This window comes from Rhinolophus ferrumequinum, chromosome 11, assembly GCF_004115265.2.
Source record: "Rhinolophus ferrumequinum isolate MPI-CBG mRhiFer1 chromosome 11, mRhiFer1_v1.p, whole genome shotgun sequence".
NCBI lineage: Eukaryota > Metazoa > Chordata > Mammalia > Chiroptera > Rhinolophidae > Rhinolophus > Rhinolophus ferrumequinum.
Window position 1 is genome coordinate 464,859 of NC_046294.1, and position 22,472 is coordinate 487,330.

The 22,472-nt window shown below is 62.1% G+C and overlaps 3 protein-coding genes across 9 annotated transcripts; all 3 read right to left on the minus strand.

Annotated features, from left to right (window-relative positions):
* Nucleotides 1-2,933: 2,933 nt before the first annotated feature.
* CEND1 (cell cycle exit and neuronal differentiation 1) lies at nucleotides 2,934-6,033 on the minus strand. Of its 2 annotated transcripts, none has more exons than XM_033120477.1 (2): nucleotides 5,878-6,033; nucleotides 2,934-4,551 (listed from the first exon to the last, which is right to left on the minus strand). In XM_033120477.1, the coding sequence occupies exon 2, from the start codon at nucleotides 4,460-4,462 to the stop codon at nucleotides 4,004-4,006; it is 459 nt and encodes a 152-aa protein (XP_032976368.1). In that variant the 5' UTR covers nucleotides 4,463-4,551; nucleotides 5,878-6,033; the 3' UTR covers nucleotides 2,934-4,003. The 2 variants fall into 2 exon arrangements, with proteins under 2 accessions (XP_032976368.1, XP_032976369.1); XM_033120478.1 differs by having other exon boundaries at nucleotides 5,901-6,022.
* Nucleotides 6,034-6,339: 306 nt separating this feature from the next.
* Nucleotides 6,340-13,945, minus strand: SLC25A22 (solute carrier family 25 member 22). 4 transcript variants are annotated; one of them, XM_033120481.1, is made up of 10 exons: nucleotides 13,868-13,945; nucleotides 10,610-10,752; nucleotides 10,383-10,508; nucleotides 10,175-10,230; nucleotides 9,258-9,348; nucleotides 8,558-8,676; nucleotides 8,293-8,467; nucleotides 8,050-8,204; nucleotides 7,870-7,945; nucleotides 6,340-7,799 (listed from the first exon to the last, which is right to left on the minus strand). In XM_033120481.1, exons 2-10 carry the CDS (start codon nucleotides 10,627-10,629, stop codon nucleotides 7,649-7,651), a joined length of 969 nt encoding a protein of 322 aa, XP_032976372.1. In that variant the 5' UTR covers nucleotides 10,630-10,752; nucleotides 13,868-13,945; the 3' UTR covers nucleotides 6,340-7,648. The 4 variants fall into 4 exon arrangements, with proteins under 4 accessions (XP_032976372.1, XP_032976370.1, XP_032976371.1 ...); XM_033120479.1 differs by having other exon boundaries at nucleotides 13,641-13,921; XM_033120480.1 differs by lacking the exon at nucleotides 13,868-13,945 and adding an exon at nucleotides 11,806-11,958.
* Nucleotides 13,946-14,339: 394 nt separating this feature from the next.
* On the minus strand, nucleotides 14,340-20,697 carry PIDD1 (p53-induced death domain protein 1). 3 transcript variants are annotated; one of them, XM_033121902.1, is made up of 16 exons: nucleotides 19,904-20,627; nucleotides 18,809-19,188; nucleotides 17,966-18,379; nucleotides 17,437-17,646; nucleotides 17,299-17,353; nucleotides 16,947-17,148; nucleotides 16,744-16,869; nucleotides 16,467-16,646; nucleotides 16,240-16,387; nucleotides 15,997-16,132; nucleotides 15,766-15,916; nucleotides 15,568-15,691; nucleotides 15,377-15,495; nucleotides 15,187-15,300; nucleotides 14,884-15,083; nucleotides 14,340-14,729 (listed from the first exon to the last, which is right to left on the minus strand). In XM_033121902.1, the coding sequence occupies exons 2-16, from the start codon at nucleotides 19,110-19,112 to the stop codon at nucleotides 14,471-14,473; spliced, it is 2,742 nt and encodes a 913-aa protein (XP_032977793.1). In that variant the 5' UTR covers nucleotides 19,113-19,188; nucleotides 19,904-20,627; the 3' UTR covers nucleotides 14,340-14,470. The 3 variants fall into 3 exon arrangements, with proteins under 3 accessions (XP_032977793.1, XP_032977794.1, XP_032977795.1); XM_033121903.1 differs by having other exon boundaries at nucleotides 19,776-20,627; XM_033121904.1 differs by lacking the exon at nucleotides 14,340-14,729 and having other exon boundaries at nucleotides 15,020-15,083; nucleotides 15,426-15,495; nucleotides 19,904-20,697.
* Nucleotides 20,698-22,472: the final 1,775 nt, after the last annotated feature.

Sequence of the window (22,472 nt, forward strand, 5' to 3'; positions counted from 1 at the left end):
AAGACATTTGGATGACATTCAGGACATCAAAGGTAACATGACGACAGCTCTGATGGCCATTCCAGAAAAAGTTCCAAGATTGCTTTGAAGCGTGGACTAGGCGCTGGCATCAGTGCAGAGCTTCCCAAGGGGAGTCCTTCGAAGGTGACCATAGGGATATTCAGCAATGAGGTATGGAGCACTTTTTCTAGGATGGGTTCGCAAACTTAATTGTCTGACCTCTTAGATCCAAACCCCTGTGAATGATGCCTACCTGAACTGGGGAGCTGGGGGGCAAGTGGCAGCCCCTAAAGCACAGGAGTGCTGAGGCCAAGGCAGCGGGCCAGGAGCACAGGGTCCCTTCCCCCTAGTCGGGCATTGGCAGGACTGTTGAGTGAACAGGAGCAGCTGGTTACACTGTCTTCCCCCCCGCCTCCACGGCTTGCAGGGCCTGGCTGGAAGATGTCAGCGGGTGGGCAGACAGTAGCATTTGTGGCCTGGGGTGGGGTGATGTGACAGGAAGGCTGGGCCATCCCAATGTCCAGGACATCAAGACAAGGAGCAGTAGGAGCCTGGGGGGTCCAGAGGAGGGCTAAATGAGGCTCGTCTCAAACACACCTGCGTGCTGGGAGGTGCTGGGGGCCGACTGCCAACCTACCCCCAGCCTTTGTTTCGATGTGCCATGGGTGGGTGCCAGGGGTAGGTCCCAGGGATGTCATTTCAGTGCTCTCTGCAATGCCACAAGACATAAGCTTCCCTCTTGCCAGGACAAGTTCTGTCGCTGGGGCCGGCGGGTGGCAGGCAGCATGAGCCCTCCGCCCAGCAACTGTGTGACAGCCAGTACCGGCTCCACCTGGGTCAAAGACACCAGACAGAGATGTCCAGGCACCTCTGCCTGCCCAGCCCTGGGACCAGGTATGAGGTTGGGGAGCTGGAGCTGAGGGCAGCTGAAGCACCAGGAGTCAGAGAGTCCCGGCCCCCGCCGCTGGGTGAGGTGAGGGTCCCAAGCAGTGAGTGACCCGCCACCTCTGCCCAAATGGAAGAAGAGAGATTCTGGAGGGCCCCCCTTCCCCGCAGTCCCGTGCCCATATCTGGGGGAGGGTGGGCTCCCGAGGCAATGGCCAGCCCTCCCCCCCAAGACATACCATGATGCATTCACGGTGGGGGTCTCCAAGAAGAGTTACACACTCTGGGGAAGGAAGGGTACTAGAGAGGAAAACAGAAAGGGGACCACACACAACACCTTCTGCATCCTTGTGTGTATCTGAGAGGGCTAAAGCAGGTCGTGAACACACACATGCCCCCTACGGCCACAGCAGCAGCAGTCACAGCGTTGAAAAGGTGGAAGCAGCCAAGGGTCCATTGCTGGAGCAACAGGTGCACAAAACATGGTCCCTCCACGCAGTGGAATGTCACTCAGCCTTAAAAAGGAGGGACCTGTGACACCCACTACAACGTAGACGGACCCAAAGGACATTGTGCTGAGTGAAATGAGCCAGTCACAGAAGCACAGATCCTGGGTGAACCCCCTTACATGAAGCCCCCAGAGCAGATTCCTAGACAGGAAGTAGGAGGGCAGGTGCCAGGGGCTGGGGCAGGGGCACCGGGAGCTGGGGGCAGTTTCCGTTTTGTAAAATGAAGATGGATGGAGGTGATGGTCGTACAACAGCGTGAATGTACTTAATGCCACTGAGTTGGGCACTTAAAAGTTTAAAATAAAATGGTACATTCCATGTTCTGTATACTTTACCACAATAAAAAGAAAGCTGTGCACACACACCTGAGACCCAGGGCACAAAACGTGTTACAAGACTTGCATTACCACTTGGTCTAAAGTTGCAAACAGTTGGAAACAACCTCCACACCCCTCAGTGGGGAATGAATAAATGAAAGGAGGTGGCCTTGTGGGTGTAACAGCACCGAGTCCAAAAGCCTGACCGGACTTCCTAAGGACAACGACAGAGCCCAGCCTCACAGACCTTTGCTCCCTCCCCAAATCCCCTAAAGTGTCAGAAGGGGGTTTTTGTTGGTTTGTTTCTAAGGCATACGCCACAGAATGAAGAGTGTGGGAGAGGGGACCCGACTGCAGGAGTGTGGCAAGTGACTGTCTCCTGGCACCTGTGCGCGGGGTGGGTGGGCTGCAAACTGGAGGGGTGGGCACTGTGTGCCCCTCCCGGGTGGTCAGCCTCAGGCCCAGTGGCTTGGGGCAGCAGGAGCGGTGGGCCCACGTGGGGTGTCAGGCCTGTTTCGGAAGCTCTTGGGACTTACCTGGGCCCGACATGTGGGTGCACTGCAGGGTGTACTGCTCTAGGAGGGTGGTGCAGGAAGGACCGGCTCAAAGGCTGGGGGCGGGGGGGGGGGGGGCAGGGGACCAGGGTGACAAAGCCCCCAGGAGTGCTTCTGGGCCCAGCTGGGTCTTACTCCCCAGCCCATGCCCTGACAGCCCCACCCATAGCGGGAGTCACAGGCAGACCTGGCCAGGTGGACACCAGGCCAGAGTGAACTCAGGAAGCTGTAGGTGGGAGGTGATGAGAGGAGAAAATCCCCCACCCCCACGATCTCCTCTAAGCCTCCTTCCAAGGATGGGGGCTCCCTGTAAAGAGAGGTGGAGAAAGGGTCCCTCTGCCCCTGGCCAGAGAACAAGTCCGAGGAGTGAGGTCCTCCTTCCCCACCCCACACCCTTGCTCTGCATCGTGCACTGGGGCTAGCAGCCTGGGCCTGGGGGTACCCTGCAGCCCCTGGGTGCCCATCTAGGGTCACGGTGGCAAGGGAGGCCTGGCTGTGCCTGTCTGGGACAGCAGGGCCCAGGAAGGGCTGTGGACAGAGCCCACCAGGCCCAAGGAGGTGGCTGGGAGGGCCAGGGAGAAGCACCTTTCTCTGGAAATGTGACCCCCACACCCCGCCAGGGGGGCCCCTGCCTCTCCCGGCCACATGCAGGTGAGGACGCCAGCCCAGCCTTTAGACAGTAGTTTATTGTAGCCTTAGCCTCCACTCTGGCCCAGGGTTCCAGTGGCCGGCTGGCCAGACAAGGGCACATCGGGTTCCCACAGTGCCCACCGCCGCCCTCCAGAGCCTGGGCCGAGCTGAGACCAGACGCGCTGAGGAGGAGCCGCACAGCACTGTCTCCCTGCAGGCACAATGAGGAGTGGGCGTGGGCGCCGGTCACCCACCAAGCGCTTCTACTCTACCTGTGTTATTGCATTTATACGCTTGTTAGACTCAAAAGACGCTGGGTGAGGCAGGAGGGGCCTGTGTGGGGCCTAGGCAGACGCTACCCCACCCCCTCCCTGCCAGGCTCTCAGCTGCTCCCAGGACAATTGCCACAGGATGGGGAGGGGGCTCAGGGCAGGAGGTGCGGTGGCCCCAGTCTCAGGCGCTCCCCTCGGCCACAAGCTAAAAGGTGAACAGTGGGAGCCTCTCCAGAGACTGCTCTTTGGGTTCTCTGCCTACCCCACTAGGGTGCAGGCGACAGGCAGAGGTGTTGTGGAAGCTCTGCCAATGGGACCACCTGCCTCCTGGCAGCCCCACTGCCGGGGCTTACGCAGACAGACACCGCCCCCTCCCCCCAGCTGCAAGCAAAGAGCAGAAGAGGGGAGTGAGAGAGCCACAGCCTTTAATGGCCCACACAGGGCTGGGCCAGGTCAGAGCCCATCCCGGACCCCGCCAGCCTTGGGGGCTCCCTCCTGCCCTGGGGGCTCCTTAGGAAGCTGCTGCTAGGAAGTCCTCAGGACCACGGGGGCCCCTTGGGACAGGCTGGCACAGTGAGCGTGCCCACGGGCAGGTGGCCACATTCAGGGCCCACCCCTTCCGCTGCCCTCAGATGCCTTGGCCCTGAGCCCTCTGCCCCGTCTGCCCAGGAGGCTGGGAGGGGCCTGCCCATCTCTCCGTCTGTGTGGACATGGGGGCATGTCTATATATATGTTACTCGTGTATGTGTGGGTAGATAGCTGTGTGTGAATTCGGCATGCACTAGACTCCCTAGTCTGTACAGGGACTGGCTGGGCCCCCAGCTGGGTACCAGCCATCATTTTTTCCGGGCCAGGAAGATCACACCGAGAATCAGGGCCGCAGCTGCCATAGCCACCCCCCCAGCCACCAGCAGGGGCGTCAAGTTCTCGAAGGGGCAGGGACCTCGGCCCCCTGGCGCCCCATTGGGGGCCTCGTCCTCCTCAGCCCCATCTCCAGGGCCCTTGGGCTCCGGGGATGCGTTGGGGTTGCTGGGGGCTGCGGGGGCCGTGGGGGCCGGCTTCAGGTTGCTATGGTTGTTGAGAAGAGCAGGGTCTGCCTTGGCCGGAGTCTTCTTGGCAGGTGGTGGGGTGGGGGCCGCAGGGGGCTCCTGCTTCTCCACTTGGGCCTCCTTCTTCCCAGGCTTGGCCGAGGGGGCTTTCCCATCTGCAGCTGGGGGGCCTCTGACCTCAGCACCGGCCTGGGGCACCTTGGTGTCAGGCTTGGGGCTGCTGGCCGCCTTCCCTCTGGACTCCATGGCTGCGGTGCCGTGTGGGGCTTGTGTGCACAGGCGAGTGGCTGGACTACAGCTGCTCAGGACAGTTCACCGCTGGGCATTACATGGGCCTGGAGGGAGATACAGTGTGGCCCTTCTGTCCAGCCCCCACCACCTTGTCCCTGTAGAGACACTGCCCAGTTCTCTGGACAACCCACCCCCCCACCAGGAGCCCAGGTTCAGAATCTCCTCTTTCAGGGCCTGGCCTCCACCCGTCCCCAACCACTCCCTGAGAAGCCTCTCCAACCACATAGGTGGGGCCCACACGGGCTGGGGATACGGGGCGGGGGCGGGGGGTGAGACTAGCTAGAGGCCACGGTTTCCTCGTCTGTAGAAGGTCTTGCCCACACATGTGCTATGTCCATCACACTGGCCCAGGCAGGGGTCCCGGACAGGGGAGTGAGAGCCTACCCAGCCCTGAGGAAGGTATGCGGGGGGAGAGGGACAGTGGCCAGGGTGGGCCTGGGCAGGGCCAACCGTGTATTCTTCTCAGGAGGGGGACTGGGTCCAAGTGGAGGGGGGTCAGGGCAGGGTGGGTGGGAACCTGGGCTGGGCTCTCTGGTGCCGGCAGGTGAGGAGTGGGCCCAAGGCCACCACGACCCGGCTTCCACAAACCTGAGGCATCTCCCAGGAGGCTGGAGAAGCCAGGACAGCAGCCACAGGCCTGTGCTTCCCGGCAGGCCATCTGCCCTGCCCAGCTCCTGGCGCCCACTCCCAGCACCGGCCTCACCTACTCCAGCTCAAGGGCAGGGCGTCCTTCCTGAGCTGGAGGCTGCACCTGCCTCAGGGGGCAGAGGGGCTCCCTGGCATTAGCCTGCGGTGGGCGTGTGCCCTGTCAATCAGCCTCAGCATGTGGGCGGGCCCGGCAGAGGAGGGGGTCTGGGCTGTAGGGAAGGCCTGGCTCGGATCCTCAATGTCCAGGCCGGCGGGGTGTGTGGACTGGGCCATCCCTCCCCGCAGACCTAGACACCACCTGTCTGCCTCTCGCTTGAGAGGGTGAGAAACCCCCACCCCTACCTCCAGGGAGCGGAGGCCATGACAGCCCCGGTTGCTCACCCTGGCCAGGCACACTAACCACACCGAAGGTTACCTGAAGGTCACAGCATAATGGGGGTGTCCCAGGGAGCCTCAGCAGCCCCTCACCCCCCTGCCGTTCTGGAGGGGCATCCAGCTGCTGAGAGTCAAGTTTACAAGGGGCAGGTGGTCTGCCTCCCCCGACCTACCCTCGGGTGTTTTTAGCTCACACTGATGTTACCCGGCTGCCCCCTCCCCCTCCCTGGGCTGCTGTGCCCGGGAGAGCGATGACCTTTAAGACTGGGAACGGCCGCTTCGCCCCGCGAGCCCCTGCGCCCCCATCCCGCCCTGGCCCCAGGCCGCGGAGCCCCCTGCCGCCTTACGCTGATGCTCCCGGCTCTCCCACCTCCGTGCTGCGCGCTCTCCTTGGGGCCACGGCAGGCGGCGGGCGGCGGCTGCGGATGCGAGGACTGGGAGTTTCCCACAATGCCGTGCCCCGGCGCAGTAAGTTGGGGGCGGGCCGCACCAGCGCTGGCTCCGCCCTCGCCCTCCCTCTCCCTCTGGCGCCGCAGCGCCCGGGAATGGCTGGGAACTCTGGGGCCCGCAAACCCAGCTCCGCTTTTTAATCGCAAGGATGGTTTAGGGTCAAGGAGGTGAGGAACTCAGTTCTTTCCTTCCTGCAACCCCAACGCAGGCAGACTGCGCGGGAATCAGGAGGCGGTCCCTCCCAGGACCCCCGCCAGGCCAATGTGCCCCTCGGCCGGACCCAGGCCTGCAGGAGGGGAGCCAGTTACAAAGAGGGCTGCCTTCTCCCCAGCCCCTAACAGAATCTGAGAGAGGATGCGTCTACTTAGAATATTTATTTATCTTCTTACATGACAAGACACAAAAAGTCACTTCTTAAAACTCCTCAAAAGAAAAAAAATATAAATCTGTAAGCAGCAGCCTCAGCTTCCAAGGTACAGATGTGATGGGAGCAACGGTGAACTGGGGGCCAGGACTGAGCCCCAGGTAGTGTCACTGGGAAGGGGCCTCCTCCAGAGGGCCTGGGTGGGGGACACAGCACCAGCACTTAAGGACCAATCACCAACATGATCACGTGGGGGAGTGCCTGCCTCGATTCACAACTTGGATGAGTCTGGGAGCCAGGAGCACAGAGGGGTGCGACGTGGTCAAGGGCCTTATGTAGAGGCTCAGAGAGCGGAGTGGGCCCTGAAGGCACAGCTCCTGGCCCCGCCACCCCCACAAAGCAGAGTGGGTGCCCCCATACTGGTCTCCGTGTATGCCCTTCCCCCTGGCCAATCCCGTACCTGGGGTGCGGGTCTCAGAGAGGGGTCAACTGAAGGTGCAGCAAGAGGGGCTAGGCTGGAGCACTAAATTCCTGGACGAGGTCAGCGGGGAGCCGAGAGCACACACAGCACACACACAGCGCTGACCATGTGGGAAGGGCAGCGGCCCCCACAGCCGCAGTCGGGAGCCCGCTCCTTACAGTATTCACACGCACACACAGACCTCATGTACTCTGGGCCTCCAGCCTGGGGTGGGGCACAGGGGCCCAACAGGACCGGTGCTGGGTCCCACATTGGGAAGGGGGTTCCCTGGGAGTCAGAACTCAGTGTGAGCCCCCAGCTTGGGATTCCTGGCTCAATATAGGGGGCAGGAGACCCCAATCCTCCTGCAAGGCTGGCCGAGGTGAGAACAGCAGCAGAGGAGGTCTGGACGGACGGATGGAGGGCTGGGCAGAGCCACTTGTGCTCAGCAAGTTAATAAATAGGTTTGTGCAGGGTCCCCTTTGTGGATGAGGGGCCATGCCTCGGGGACAGGCTGGTAGCCTGGAGGGTAGGGTCCAGCTTGCCCAGCCCACGCCTGGAGGCCTCCAGCCCAGAGACCAGCTCTGATCCGGGGGTGTTCAGGCCGGGTGGGAGCTGGGGCAGGGCTGGCTCCAGGAATGTAAAGATTTCTGCGGTTTCTACATAAATAAGACGTTGATCCCACTGGTTGTGCAAGCAGGACCCCTCGGGGTTTGTGTGTGGACCCTGCACCCCTTCCACGTGGGGAGGGGTGGGAGAGACTTCCCTTGCTCAGTCCTGGGCAGGCCACCTGGCCCCAGCCCCACTCTGGTCCCGCTTGGTGTGGGCGTGGGGCAGCCTGGGCTCAGGGATGGGGGTGCTGCAGCCCCAGCAGGGTCTCTGCGATGCCCAGGAAGTAGACCACCTGGGCGATGCCAAACAGGGGGGCGATGACCAGAGCACGGCAGTAAGCGCCCTTCAGGAAGGCTGAGGGGCCCTCGTGCTGCAGAATCTTCCTGTGGGGAAAGGGGATTAGAGATGTGCTGGGTCCCATGGCCCACACCCGCCCCCGCGGGCCTCACCCACCTGGCACAGTCCAGGAACCCCGAGTAGGTGTCCTCGTTGACCCCACGCTGGAGCGACTGCAGCCTTGTCTTCACCACTGCAGGGGGGCGTGTGCGTCAGCCAGCATGGGGGTTCACTCACCTCCAACCCCACCCCCTCAGCACCCCACCCCCAGCCTGGGACCCAAGCCCAGGCACTGACCATCACAGGGGTTGACAGCCACAGCAGCCGTACTTCCGGCCACACAGCCGGCCAGGAAGGACACGTAGAAGGGAGACTTCTCCCCAGATGCGGGCTGGCCCAGCTGGTTCAGGTTGGCAAAGAGGGGGAAGTAGACGATGGAGAAGGGGACGTCCCTGTAGGGGGAGGTGGTGGTGACCAGGAGGGGTGGGGCGGGCCTCCCTCCTCCCGCCTCCCTCCTCCAGGCCTCCCTGGCCCTCCCACCTGAGCAGTGTGGCCCCCAGTCCCTTGTAAAGGCCAGCAATGCCGCGGCTGCGGAGCAGGTCCCGGGTCAGCTGGGTAGCTGTGGGCCGAGTGATGCTCGGAGCCTCTGCCGAGGGCTGGGCACCCCCCTGGGTTGAGAGCTGGGCCTGGGCAGCCAGTATCTTTTTCTGGGCGGCTGGGGAGAAAGGGGACAGGCCTGCTGGTCTCCCTCCGAGTGCGAAATGGGGGCAGGGGACAGCGTGCCCGCTACTGCCCACAGCCTCACCAATGCGTCCTGCGTCCTGCAGCTGGATCTTCAGCATCTCCATGGGGGTGGTCACGATGACCTGGCAAGTACCAGCCCCGCAGCCTGCCAGCATCTCCCTGTATAGGGTCAGCTTCTGCCTGTAGCGGAGTGGATGCGGGTCACGGTGAAAAGCCGCAGCCCTGCCACCCAGAGCAGCCCGCTGCGCCCACCAGCGGCAGTGGAGGCAGATGCAGCTCTGTGGGCACAGTACCCCCACCTCACACACCCTCTAGGCCCTCCAGCTACGGGCACCAAGCCCAACAGACAGATGGCCCCACGGCAGGACCTGGGAAGGTTGGCGGGACCATTCTCAAGCAGAGAGAAATGGAGAAGCTGGGGATCTCCAGAGCCCTAAGGGCTATACTTTCAGCCCCACCCTCTGGTGACCCAGGAAAGCTGGTCAGTGCCCCCCAATTCCAGCCTGCAGGGGAGGCAGGCCGTGACTTGGGGCCAAGGACCACTGGGGCCTGAGCAGCACTGACTCACCATCTGCCTCACTCCTCCCAAAGCAGGGGGCAGGGAGGACAGAGGAGCAGCAGCAGAGGGAGGCCCTGCAAGGTCAAGGTGAGGGATGGCAGGCTAGAGTCCTCTTCCTCGGTTGGTTGGGAGGCACAGACCCCTCCCCCTCATGACCTTGGCTCCTGGGAGGCAGCCCTCCTGGCAGGGCCAAGCCCCTCACCCGTCCTTGGAGAGCTGATATCGGAAGAAGTCGTTAGCTGCCAGCTTGATGGCCTTCTCAGGAGTGACGAGGGTCAGGTTCACTGCAGCTCCTGTGGAGCACGTGGTGGGGGGGCACAGGCAGATCAGTGGTCCAGGCGGGAGGCTCCAAGCCAGCACACTGGCTTCCCAGCTGGCAGAGTTCTACCCGTCACTCCTTGGCTGCCTCCTCCTGCCCTCTCACCCACATTTGTGCCAGGCGGGGGCGGGAACCAGGCGGGATAGGGCAGTGCCTCCTTCTCCAGCATTCTGCTCACCCTCCCCCATGGTCCTCCCACTGCAGGCAGGTGGGCCTCCCTGGGCAACACCTCCCCTGGAGGACAGAAGGAGCTCGCAGTACCAGGGCACTGGGTAGAGGACAGGTGTACATTGCTGTGTCTAGCCTGGTGGGTGGGGGCTGGTGAGGCAATGGCAAATCCCTCTCGGCAGGAAGGGCTCAGGGCTGCACAGCATCTGGGCAGATCCAGGCTCGGGGACTGTTTAAGCTGCTTTGCAGTAATGCTCCCCTCCCGCCCTCCATCCCGGTCTCCCAGCAGACAGGGTCCTGCCTGTCCCAGAAGTCAGGGCCGGGGGCTGTGAGCACCGTAAATGACACAGTGTCCTGCCATGCTGGGAGCTGGCAGTAAGTCAGGCATGGGGGGCTATCTGGGAAGACTGGGGTGCTGAGAACGGCCACTCCCCAGAGATCCCACCCCAGCACTCAGGGCCGGGCTGATGGCCCCAACGCAGGTTCAACCAGTCCCCACGGGACATGTCCACCCTTACACCCCAAGCTCAGGCCTGCTGCCCCCTGCCTTCCCACCTGCCCCCAGCCACTAGGGCGGCCCCCTGAGGCTGCGGGAGTGTGCTCCCCAGGCCTGCCCCTGTCCCGAGTCTCACCGCGGTACATGCCGAAGTAGCCCTCTGAGCGGATGGTCTTGATGAGGCAGTCAGACCTGCAGCCAAGGGATGGGGTGAGCCCTGCCCCAGGGAGGTGTTCCCCCAGGCCTGCCCTGCCCTCAGTTTCCCCCTTTGTTAAACAGGATGGGGGAACCCAGGAGTCAGAGCCTCAGCCTGCCCCCATGCCCACGGCCCAGCAGACACTCACATGCTGGTGTACAAGCGCTGACCATTCTGCTGGTTCTGCAGCCTTGTCTTGGCCAGGTCGACAGGGAACACGCAGGTGACCCCAATCAGCCCGGCGATGCCGCCATTGATGAGTTTGGCTGGCAGACTGTGGACAGAGGGAGTGTCAGGACCTATTGGGCTCCTGGGCCATAGGGCAGGGGGCTAGGGAAGGTGGGGCCACCCCCCAAGGCAGGGCTGCATTCTGACCTGATCTGCTTATCGGCCATTTAAGTGAGTCACTCAGATAGGAGCGGGGAGGTTTCGGCAGAAGCAGCAGGTGGGTGGGTGGGATGGAGTGAGGAGGGATGGTCCTCCACTTGCTGGGGAATTTTAAAACCACCCTTTCAGTCCTGGAAAGAGGGGACTGGAATCAGTGGGGGTGGGATGGACCACTCAGAGGCACAGCAGGGAACAGGCCCCGCCCCCACCACCGGCCAGACACCAATGCGACCTGGGGGTGCGGCCAGGGGGGAGGTGCCACGGGGTTTCCTCTCAAGGTCCCCCACCCCCACCGGTGGCGCTGGCGGCGTCTTCACAGCACCTGCTCACGCTCACACTCACGTGCACAGGGAGCACAGCCTTTAAAGGGCCAGGCACCTGGAGAGGAGGCAGCGGCAGGGGCAGGGGTTGGCAGGAAGGGGCCAATTTGCCAGCTGGGGCTCCTGGACCCTGGACTGGGCTGCAGCTCCGCCCCCACCTTGGGCAGAGGCAGCTGGGAGGGCCTCTTCAGGAAGCGGTTGGAGTCTCTTCACGGGCTCCTTCCTGGCGCCCCAGGAACCCCTACCTGGGCTCAGCTCACAGCTGCCCAGGGAGACGCTGCCACCTCAGGTGCAGCCCCAACTCCCTTAGCAACTCCACGCTGGAACCCCGGACATCCCCTTCCCTCCGACAGGCACCATTCTCACCCACACTCAGCCCTGCCCTGCCTCCACCGCCCTCTCCACCCCTCCCAGGAATTTCATTCCCAGACAGACACACACACAAGGACCTGTGACCAGGACCTCTGGAAGCCTCAGGGGTGTGTGGGGGCACAGGGGCGGGTCAGCTGACCTTCTGAGGCTCCCTGTAGTTGGTCCTCTCATCTACTCTAGGGCCCTGGGAAGAGTCCCTCTCACTAGGAGCAGGGCTAGGGAGCCAGAGCCAGCCCTGGGGGCCTCCCATGGGAGGCACAGCCATCAAAACTGAGCTGTGGGGGCCTCCCGCCGCCTGGCCCCCGCAGAGGCCAGCTGTCACCGGTTAGCCAGCAGCACCGCCATGCAGGGTCACCCAGCTGGCTCACAAATGCGGTCCCTCTGAGGACTGATGACCTTCACCTCCACTTTCCCAGGCCAGGCCTCACGCCCTCCCCACGCCTGCCCACCCCCACTAGACCCCACCATCCCTGCTGCCTCTGGTCCGCTCACCCGAGGTGCACAGAGCTCGCTCCTCTGAGACCACAGCCTGCCGGCTAAGCTCACAGAGACCTAGCGCTGAGGGAGGTGCGGCCACGGGGATTGGCCGCGGGGATTGGCCTCCGGGCGGGGCGGGGCGGGCCTGGGAGGGGACGACTTTCTCTTTCACTTTAGGTTCCCTTCAGCTGTGGGAGAAGGGATGAGAAGGGGTGTGACAGCTTCTGGGAGGCACGGCTCAGCCTCAGAGCCCCCACAGCCCCCAGGGCAGCGAGTCCAACTCACAGTGATCCAGCCAAGCCAGGCCACCTGCCCCGGCTGCCCCACGGGTTCTGCAGCTTGCAGGCTACCTTTATAGGGCACTGGACCCCTGAGGACGGGCCTTTCTGTGCTCAAGCCCCCATGGGCTCTGCTGGGGAATGGGAGCCATGGGGTGGAGATGGGTTAGGGCTCACACGTGTCTGTGGGACTCGAGTGTCCTTTGGGGGAAGGTACATTTCAGGGAAACCTGGTGATGGGTTTCAGAGGAAGACACTCCTGTCCACTGGAAAGGACAAGGAAGGGGTGGCTGGCTGTCAGGGGCCACTGGCTGCCACCCGCAGGCCTGCTCACCTGGCAGGTCCACAGATCACATGAACCGGCACTCCCTGAGCCCTCTGCCCTGCCAAGCCCCCTCCCCCCCACACACACCCTGTGTCAGGGACCTGCTTCTCTGTGCAGCAGCCTGCACAGTAGTCTGACCTCTGAGCTTCAACCTGACCTCCCTCCCCACCTCTACCACCCCACCCTCCTGGTATAGACTGGCCACCGTCAGCGCTCTCTGCTGCCCAAGACCCTTAGGGGCAGAGGCTACATCCCGACTCTGGTCTCCTGGGTCTTGCCCTGCCCTCTGGGGACTGAACAAACACTGACTCCCCTAGCGTCACCAGACCCCACCTCCTGTCTGGGGTTAGGGACACGTAGATGACAGGGGTCCCGGAAGTCAGACCACCTAAGATAGGAAAGGGAACAGTTGTCCCAGGAAGAGAGGCAGGCCTGAGAAAAGAGTCAGCCCTGGGGCTGGTGTCACAAACTGCAGGCTGGAGGGGGAAGGCCCCACCAGGAACAGTGAGAGTGAGGGGGTCTGCCTGGGGAGGACGGGAGAGATGTCCTCTGGACCCTGAGTACCCCCTTTTCTGTCCTCACTCCGTGGTTTCCACCCCTTGCTTATGAGACAGCTGTAGAGGGCCCTCCCTTGCACCCCATGTTGCCATAGAAACCGGGCAGCCCCAGCCAGGACCGAAGCCCAGGGTTGGCAACCTTCACTGTCCACCCTCTGCTTCCATAGTTAGGTAACCAACCCTTGGGCCATTCAGGCTGTGGACAGAGAGCACCTACTGGACGATGCTTCTGCTTCCAGACCCTCAGGTAAAATCTCCCACAAATGAAGCCGCTTTGCTCATCCACCCCCAAGAAACGCGATGAGGGTGAGGCTCAGAGTCTGGGACCGGCCACTGGCTCCCCATTCCACCTCCCCCCAGTCCCTTTCCCCTGGGGAGGTGCTTTCTGTCCTGCCGGCTTAGAGGGGCCCCAACTCGGTAGACAAAAGAGGCAGGACGGGTGGGGGCCCCCCCGAGCTCCCCTCGGAGGCGGGCTCAGCCCTGTCCCGTTGGATGAGGTCCAGACGTGGTCCCAGAGGGCCACGCTGTCCTCCGCCAGGCGATGGCGACTCAAGCCACGCACGTGTCCACACACGTCCGGCGGGGTCCCACGTGTGCCCCCCTCCGACACATACACACACACACACACACACACACACACACACACACGGCCTGGCATCTGCTCTCTGGGCTTCGACCTCAGGCTCCTACCTCGCGGGGACACGTGCGCAGGGAACGCGTCCGTCACCGCCCGGGGCCGAGCACGGCCTCCCACACCCGGGTGGCAGCGGATCCGCGCATCCGCCGACCGGGGCCCCACCGGAGCCGCCTCGTCCAGGCAGTTGTCACCTCCCCGGGCCGCCTCCGCGCCCCTCTACCCCGCAGCCGGACCGCACTCGGGTGGGCGCAGTGGAAGGGAGCGGCCAGCGGGCACTCACCGCGCTCTGCCACCGCCGCCGCGCTCGCCTCCCCGCCGCGCCGCGCCGCGCACCCCGCTGCATAGGCGCGTCGGCCCGGCGCCGCGCGCGCTCCGCCCCCGGCCCTCGGCAGCACGCGCGCTGCGGCTCCCCCTCCTGGCCACCGCGGCCACTACTCCGGGCCGGGCCGCAGCGCCGGGCCGCAGCCCGGTGCCAGCGCGCACCGTGGCCAAGCCGCGGGTCCCCAAGAGCCTGCATGGCGGGGACCCAGGGATAGTCCCATAGGGCCAGAGGGTGGCGAGGAGCGCTGGGACAATAGTGTCCTACGGGAGAAGCGTGCGCCACACAGTAGAGCTCCGAGGGAACTAGGCTGTAACAGCCAACAGGGCAGATGCATCCTTTACTTTGTGGCACGGCTCCCCTCCCTCCCAGGGAAGGTCAGGACACATGGGAGGGCCAGGGGCAAGGACAGGCCTCTGGTCTCCACCCAAAAAACAAACCAAACTGAGCTCTGAGACAGCAACCAGCACACTGCATGTTTGTTACACACAGGGAAGGCTTGAAAATGGGGGCCTCTGTGCCCCAGCCAGGGCACACCAGGGGCCAGCCCAAGGTTGGCAGGGTCTAGGCCTGGACAGGCTCTGGGGACTTTGATGCTGAAGGGCCAGTCGGGGCAAGGCCCCCAGGGGCCAGGCTTGTGCGCCGGATGCCATCCTGGTACTTATGGCGGCCGAGCTCCAAGACAGCCCGCACCTCTTCGGCCACGTCACGCCGGTCGCTCTGCTCCAGGGCCTGCATGAGGAGCCCCACAGCCCCTGGCTGCCCAGCCTGGCGTTCAGCCCAAGAGAAGAGCATATGTCGGATCTGCCCATCCAGGTCATCCCTGGGGAGAGAGGGGCACGGTGACTGAGGGGCCCAGCCCAGGGCCACCACACCCAGGGTCCTGCTCGCCCACCTGCCCTGGACGGAACTTCAGCCAGCCTCAGGTAGGGCACCCCAGCAGCTGGGCTGGCAGCGGGAGGCTCTAAGGAACCCACCGGAACTCATGCCGGATGCGCTGCAGCTCCTGGTAGGACACGCCCAGGTGCAGGGCCACCGTCGGCCAGTCTGGGCCCAGGCGCCCGGCCACACTCAGCAGGTTGCTCTGGGTCAGGAAGCCGGTGTCAGCATCACCCAGGTTCAGAGGTGCCAGGGAGAGGTTAGCCCTGTGGCCCAGCCCCTCAGAGCGGGGCAGTTTCTGTGGGAAGGATGGCTGCAATGAGTGCTGACCCCCCTCACACACACACACACACACACACACACACACACACACACACCCTGCTCCCCGTCCCCGGGCCCACCGGCAACTTGATGGGCAGAGTGGCCATCCACAGGGCATCCACACCCTTCCTGTGCCGGGCGGCTGGCACCTCCTCAGGCACCTCGCCAGGCACTGCTCCCCGATAAAAGGACACCTGGGACAAGATGAGACAAGGTTCAGGGCTTCAGCCTCTGCCCAAGCAGCCCGGGGCCCCGACCCCGTGTGCCCACCTGGCCCCGCACGGCCTGGGCCTGCCGGTCTAGGGTGGTGGTCACATACACCTCCTTCACGTTCTTCAGGTGTGAGTAGAACACGAAGCACACTCTGCCCTCCACGCAGTCGGGGCGGTCTGGGGGCGGGAGGGGGGCTCAGCAGGGGGCCTGGCGCAGACCGGGTCCCCCCTCCAGGGGTGGGGGCCTACCGGCATCCACGTCGATGCCCCTCTCGAAGGCAGCAAAGAATCTCTCGCCCTCAAACATCTCCACCGTGTCGGAGGGCTCGGGGCCGCGGTACCGTTCCAGCAGGCGTCGCAATGTGGCATCCACCTGGGGGCACCCTCGGGCTAAGAGCCGACACTGGGCACCCCCAGCCCACCCCCCAGCCCACGGCCCGGTCCCACCTTGCTGCGCGGCAGGCACTGCAGTAGGATCTGCTCGGGATCCCGGCGTCTCTGCAGTGCGATGAGGTTGACATGGTGGAGACGCAGCCGCCGCCAGGCCTTGCCCGCCAGGTGCCCCACACAGGCCTTGGTGGTGTACCACAGCCAGTACCTGGGGGCTGGGGATGAGGGGGGGGCTGAACACGCGGGGCTGGGCGGGGAGGGGCTGAGGAGGCTGGAGGGGACACTGACCAGGAGAAGTGTGTGACCTGGAAGCGAGCATACAGGTGGGTGAGCTCGAGTGCCACCTGAGCCGTGATGTCATCCCAGGTGGCTGCAGGAGGGGCACGGTACAGCAGGTGCAGGCGGGAGCGGTCCAGGCTCAGGCCTAGGGATGGAGGGGATGGCTGAGGCCTCCAGAGCAGGGGCTCCCCTTCCGAGCACTGCCCCCACCCCATGGCCACGAGTGTCCTATGCCACATGGCCACCTCTTACCTGTGATGCCAGGGGGCAGAGGCAGCTGCACGGTGATTGGCTGGAGGAAGCTGGAAGGGCCACTCTGGGAGAGGCACAGCAGGGGGCTCACAGCTGCCTCCGGCTCCTGCAACAGGGCCTGCAGCTCCCTGGCCGCCATGCGCACCACCTGGGCAGACAGGCCGCCTGAACTCATGCTTTTGTGCCGGAGAACCACTCGCCACCCTTGGCAGCTGCCCTGCCCTTACTTGCATGCGGACGTGACGAGGCTCCTCTGTGGCTCCAGGGGGAAATGTGACCTTGACCCCAGGATGCCCCGAGGAGAACAGCAATGTCCCCTCTGGTGGCACCAGGCAAGCGTTGGACACAGGGCGTGAAACCACAAGGAACCATGAGAAGTGGGGTACCTGGCAGTGAGCCCAGAGCCGCTGGGCACGGCGGAAGGGTCAGAGGGAACAGGGTCAGAGGGTCCGGACACAGCTCCTGCCCAGGGCTCCTTCCTAGGCCACCCTGCACCTCCCTCACCTTCGGCGCCTCTTCCTCCAGGTGGGTCTCCAGGTCACTCCAGCTGTCGTCACTCAGAGTCCTCACCACCACCTCACGGCAACGCCGGGACCGTGGGGGCACGAAGAGCAGCCACAGGCCTACCTCCTGCCACACAAGGGTGCTGTGAGTGCCAGGGCCATGCCTGGCCCTCCTCACCTGCCCCCAACCTGCCCTGGCCGTGCCTGCTGGAAGGCCACCCCATGGGGCTGCAGTTCCAAGACACCACTGAGCAAGGAGTCATGGGGACCCAGGGGGACGAGGCGCGGCTCCGGCTGCCACTGTCGATAGCGGATGGTGACAGAGGTAGTAGTGGCACCAGCAGGAAACTGCAGGCGGACACCGCAGGCCAGGGTCACAGAGCAGCCTTGGGGGGTCACGGGGAAGCTGAGTGAGGACAGGATGGGCATCAGGTCAGACACACAGGGGCATGTATGTCTGAGCCTGGCACCCCTGGGGACTCAAGGAGAAGACCCCCGAGCACGTGGACAGGGTGGCTAGCTGTTCCTCCAGCCCCACCCCTCCCCCACCCCATACCTGTCCAAATCTGAGGTCAGGAACAGTCTGGGCATTTCTGGGACCATGGGTGTCCCTGTGGAAGGACAGAGAGATTGTTAGGATAGTGACGGTACCTGTGTCCTGTTGGTGATCTGCCCTCCCCAGCGACAAGCCTACCTGGGGGACTGTGGGAGTCTGGCAGGGCCTTGCCCAGAGGGTTCCCCTGCAGGCGCACAAAGGGGGCGTCCAGCAGCTCTGGGGGCACGTCCCGAAGCTGGTTGTCCCTCAGGTCCAGCCGGGTGAGCAGTGGGAGGCGGGCCAGGCCGGCGGGCACAGAGGCCAGAAGGTTGCTATGCAGAACAAGGAGGCGCAAGGAGCGCAGCCCCGCTGTGGGCCGGCGCTGGCTTAGGGCAAGCGGAGGGCCAGTCAGTGCCACCCAGGCCCAGAGCGCCAGGGTGCTAGGGCCTCCCTGGAAGCCCTTGTGGTTGTTGCCCCATGGCCAGACACAGAGTTCGGCTAGCCTGCACAGGGAGCCTCCGAGGCCAGGGCAGTGGGGGTGGGGGGCAAACAAGACCACTGGGAGGAGCAAAGGCTCAAAGGTGGGCCCCGTGGAGGACGAGGGCCCACATGAGAGCAGAGGCTGGACACTGGCTGAGGGACTCCCCAGCAGGCCCTGTGCGCCAAGGAGGGAGATACTGGTACTCACCAAGGGAATCCGGGAGGCTCTGCAGCCGGTTGGAGGCCAGACTGAGCTCAGCGAGGCTGCTCAGGCCTCCGATCTCGGGGGGCACACTGTCCAGGAGGTTCTCCGAGAGATCGAGGCGCTGCAGGGTGGACAGGGCCCCCAGTGCTGTGGGCAGCGCTTGCAGGCGGTTGTGGGTCACGGCAAGGAAGGTGAGGGTGGGAAGGGCCCCCAGGGCCTCAGGCAGCTCTGAGAGGTGGTTGTGAGAGAGTAGCAGGGCACCCAGGCCACGCATCCGCGGGACGCAGGCCGGCAGTGTCTCTAGGCTGTTGAAGCTCAGATCCAGGTGGGCCAAGCGTGCTAGGCCACTCAGTATGGCGGGCAGTGTGGTCAGGGAGCCCCGGAGGCAGGCACCCAAAGCATCCCGGCGTTGCCCACCTGGGAAGGGGAGGCAGATGTGGCCCAGTCCCAGTTCCTAGCTTGGCCCTGTCCCCAGAGAAAGAGCTGCGGAGGGAGGTACAAACCCGCAGTCCCACCCCACCCAGACAGAGACACATAGCTGCAGGGGATGGATCAAGGTGGCATCTGAGACCGCAGGCTCATCCCAGCTACAGCCATCACCCAGGACCCCCAGGAAAAACATGCACACTGGGTCTGCTGGGAGAACGCACTGGGCAGCTGCACATTGGGGGAGGAGGGCTGGATAACAACACATTGGGGGAGCATCACATTGGGGGAGGAGGGCTGGGCAGTGCTGTGTGGGAAACAGTGGTCGGGCTGGAACCGGGATTTGCCTTTGAGGACCGAGAGGCAGAAGCAGGAGCTAGAAATAGGGCTGGGACAGGGCTAGGACCACAAGGGGCTCACCTTTGAGGACCAGGGAGCGGAGGTGTGGCAGGCTCCACGGCACCCGGGCCAGGGTGGCTTCCAGCAGCTGAGGGTCCTCGTGGCCACTCAGCTGCAGGAACTCCACCTCCAGCAACTGAGGGGTCTGCTGGGCACACAGGTGCAGCAGCCGCTGGCAGCCCCCAGGGTACAGGTCCAGGCTCAGCCGGTTCCCAGCCAGGAGAGGAGGTGCCGCGGGCCACGCATCCACAGTGTCTGCAGCATCTTTTGCAGCATCTTCTGCAGCAGCCAACTGGGGTTCCAGCCCCTCCTCCACTGCAGCCATCGCCCCCCAGCCGTCCTCGGGGGCCAGACATGTCCCAGCTTGCCAGGCAGGCCTGCTCAGGCAGGGCCCAGGGAGGCTGCAGTCAGGGTGAGGAGTGGGCAGGAGTGAGGCTGGACCCTCCTCCCAGGAAGGGACTCTGGTTAGGGGGAGATCTCTGGGCCCCGCTAGCTGGTCCACAGATCTCAGAGCCGAGGCTGGACAGACCATTGGATCACTGCTGAAATGGGGCTGGAGGATGGGACCCCAGGGCTGGGAGGGCAGCAGGCAGGGCGAGCCCTGTGTGCAGGGGAGCCTGGGGGATCTGCTGGGGACAGGGAGGCTTCAAATTTCACTAATTCTGGAAATTTGGACAAAGGTCCCATAGAGCTGTCGGGTCATCCTGCCGTTCTCTCCCTCTCAGCCCCCACTCCCGGGATAAGAGTCCTGAGTGCAGCCCCACCTCCAACCTTCACACTCAGCAGCTTTGATAGGAGGTCCGGACTCTCATCTACCACAAGGGGGAGGTGGCCCAGGCAATGGGTGATTGTGACCAGTTATGTCAAAGAAGTGAATGTGAGGGAGGGGACCTGAGGTCTGAGTCACCGGGCGGCTTCCGGGTCCTACGGATTGGACCCCGCTTCCAGACCCCTGGAGGAGGGCTCTCCCGCTGCTTCCAGTTCATACCTCGGTTGGCAGGGGAGGGCGCTGCACAGCGCATCCGGGGCTCCCGCGGCCTGGGGGCCGGCCCGACCACGAGAGCGCGCCGTCCCCCCCACCTCGCCGTCCCCACGGCCCCCGCGGACGGAGCGTACCTGCGCTCCAGCCGGCGCGGTCCCAGGTGCCGGGTCCGTGCGCGCTGCGCGCCTGGGTTCCCGCTGGCGCGTTTCCGGGCGGGCTGGGACTCGGTCGCCACCCCCTCCGGTCCCCGCCCCGTCAGAAAGCGCCCGTTGCTCCCGCCTGGGGTCAGCGGGCCAAGGCCTCAGGGTCTCTCCCGACTCCGCCTGCCCTCTGCTGGCCTGCACCCTGGAGACGCGGACGCCAACCCCATCTGCCCCGCAGCCTGTTCAGCTGCCCGCCCCCTCCTGTTAGCCCGCCTCGGTCTGTGGTGGCCAGCCCACTCGACGGGGGAGACCCAGGTTCGCGCCACGAAACCCGCCTTTTCAGAGGTCTGGCGGATCGGGGTTCTGGAGGCTGATCGCAGCTGCTGCTGCTTCACGCCCAGCCCCTGCCAGAAGCCAGAGTTCTGAAAGTGCGTCCTTCCGCTGCCAGGCCCAACATGCTCTCAGGCTCTGCAGAGACCCGACGCCAGCTCCAATGACCCTACTTCATGGGCAGTCACTCTGGGCCGGTGCTCCAGCAGTAGGCTTCCCCACCTGCTGCTTTCTTCAATGTTTGTCTGCATCTCACAAGGGGGTAAAAGGAGGCTGTTTTGCCCAACGCCACACAGCTGGTGAGAGCCAAAGCCTAGGACCTCAAACCTGGTCTGTCCGACTCTTCCCCACCTGTGCTTATTCACCCCACAGAGTAGGTGCTCTGTAAATGATGAACACATCCAGTTCTGCCTGTTCTGCCCCAAATTACATCGTGTGCACCTTCTTTCCTCCACCTCCCCAGCTCCCGCCTTCCCCCCATTGTTTCCTAATAGTTGCCAGAAGAATCTTTTTTTTCTTTTCAGGTGACAATGATTATGTGTATTGTACATAAATTAATAAAATAAAAGTGTCTCCAGTTTAATTGTCCCTTCCAATATGAATTATCAAACGTCAAATGAAACTAATAAACACATGCCTCTGGGATAACAAAACCATATACAGAGGGTGCCAAAAAAGTGTATACACATTTTAAGAAAGAAAAAAAAACTATTAAAATTGTAATACTCAATATATACCGATAATAAAAGATGAATACAAGTCACGTTTGACTTCTGCAATGACAAGAGGTGCTCAAAGTGGTTCCCATCAGCGTCCAGACACTTCTGATTATGGTGAACTGCTGCTTGAGCAACGTTGACCAAAGTGTCCCAAAGTGTCCACTCGTATCATTGTGCGTGCCGCTTCAATTTCTCCCCGGCGTACCGCCAGTGTAGTGGGTTTTCTACGGTACACCACATCCTTCAAAGTCCCCCACAGGCAGGAGCTAAGGGGTGTTAAGTCAGGAGAACATGGGGAAACTCAACCGCACTTTTTTGTCCTATCCATTGTTCTGGCAAATTCTCATCAAGGGGGGAACTCAACCGCACCTCACGTCTTCATGGTCTTGCGCTCCTCGAACCACAACCGTTCTGCCATTTTCTTTGACTGTCCTGCTTGTCGCATGGTGATGCTAGCATTCCTTTGAATGCCATCTTTTGAGCGAACGTCATACTACACATTACTACGGTAATTCAATTCAACTTCGAAAAGTAGTACATAAATAACATCTCTTAAAATGTATCTACTTTTTTTGGCACCCCCGGTAGAAATCTAAATTGCATTTTCATACAAAAAATTATTTTCTGCTGACATCGATAGCATATTTTCTCAGCTACTCAGAAGTATCTTTTAAAAACCCAATCACAGGAATGTTATTCAGCCTTAAAAAGGAATGAAATTCTGACACTTGCTACAACATGGATGAAACTTGGACATCGTGTTCAGTCAAATAAGCCAGACACAGAAGGACAAATCCTGTATGATTCTGCTTATATGAGGTCCTTTGAGGAGTTAAATTCAGAAACAGAAAATGATGGGCCCCAGGGGCTGGGAACCGGAGTTATTGTTCACTAGGTATGGAGTTCAGTTTGGGATGATGAAAAAGTCCTGGACATGGATGGTGGGGATGGTGGCACAACAGTGTGAATGCCCCTAATATCCCTGAGTTATTACAATGGTAAATTTATTTTATTTTTTATTTTTTTTAAGTTTATTGGGGTGACAATGTTAGTAAAGTTACATAGATTTCAGGTGTACAATTCTGTAGTACATTATTTATATATCACATTGTGTGTTCACCACCCAGAGTCAGTTCTCTTCCCATCACCACATATTAGACCCTGTTTACCGTCTTCTAGAGCCCCCCGTCCCCCTTAAGGTAAATTTTAAAGTACTGCATTTTTTTATGACTCAAATCTTATTTTTTAAATTTTATTATTATTTTTAAGGAGGGCGCAGCTCACAGTGGCCCCTGTGGGGATCGAACCCACTACCTTGGTATTATCAGCACGGCGCTCTAACCAACTGAGCTAACCGGTCACCCCAACAATGGTAAATTTTATATTGTTTTCCACTTAAAAACCCAAACCATCAATCACATCATGCCACTTCCCTATTGACTTCAATGAAGTGCCATCCTTACCAGGATGTTTCCCTCACTTGACCTCAGCTGTGTGGCCTTGAGCAATAA

What these genes read in the sequence shown, in the direction of transcription:
- CEND1 (XM_033120477.1), bottom strand. Translation starts at nt 4,462, where the DNA reads ATGGAGTCCAGAGGGAAGGCGGCCAGCAGCCCCAAGCCTGACACCAAG.
- SLC25A22 (XM_033120481.1), bottom strand. Translation starts at nt 10,629, where the DNA reads ATGGCCGATAAGCAGATCAG. An exon ending in CAGCGCTTGTACACCAGCAT is followed by an intron (nt 10,231 to 10,382) that starts GTGAGTGTCTGC and finishes CCTTGGCTGCAG; the next exon opens with GTCTGACTGCCTCATCAAGA. An exon ending in CTACTTCGGCATGTACCGCG is followed by an intron (nt 9,349 to 10,174) that starts GTGAGACTCGGG and finishes CGTGCTCCACAG; the next exon opens with GAGCTGCAGTGAACCTGACC.
- PIDD1 (XM_033121902.1), bottom strand. Translation starts at nt 19,112, where the DNA reads ATGGCTGCAGTGGAGGAGGGGCTGGAACCCCAGTTGGCTGCTGCAGAA. An exon ending in CCCAGGCCGTGCGGGGCCAG is followed by an intron (nt 15,301 to 15,376) that starts GTGGGCACACGG and finishes ATCTTGTCCCAG; the next exon opens with GTGTCCTTTTATCGGGGAGC. An exon ending in CTCTGCCCATCAAGTTGCCG is followed by an intron (nt 15,084 to 15,186) that starts GTGGGCCCGGGG and finishes TCCTTCCCACAG; the next exon opens with AAACTGCCCCGCTCTGAGGG.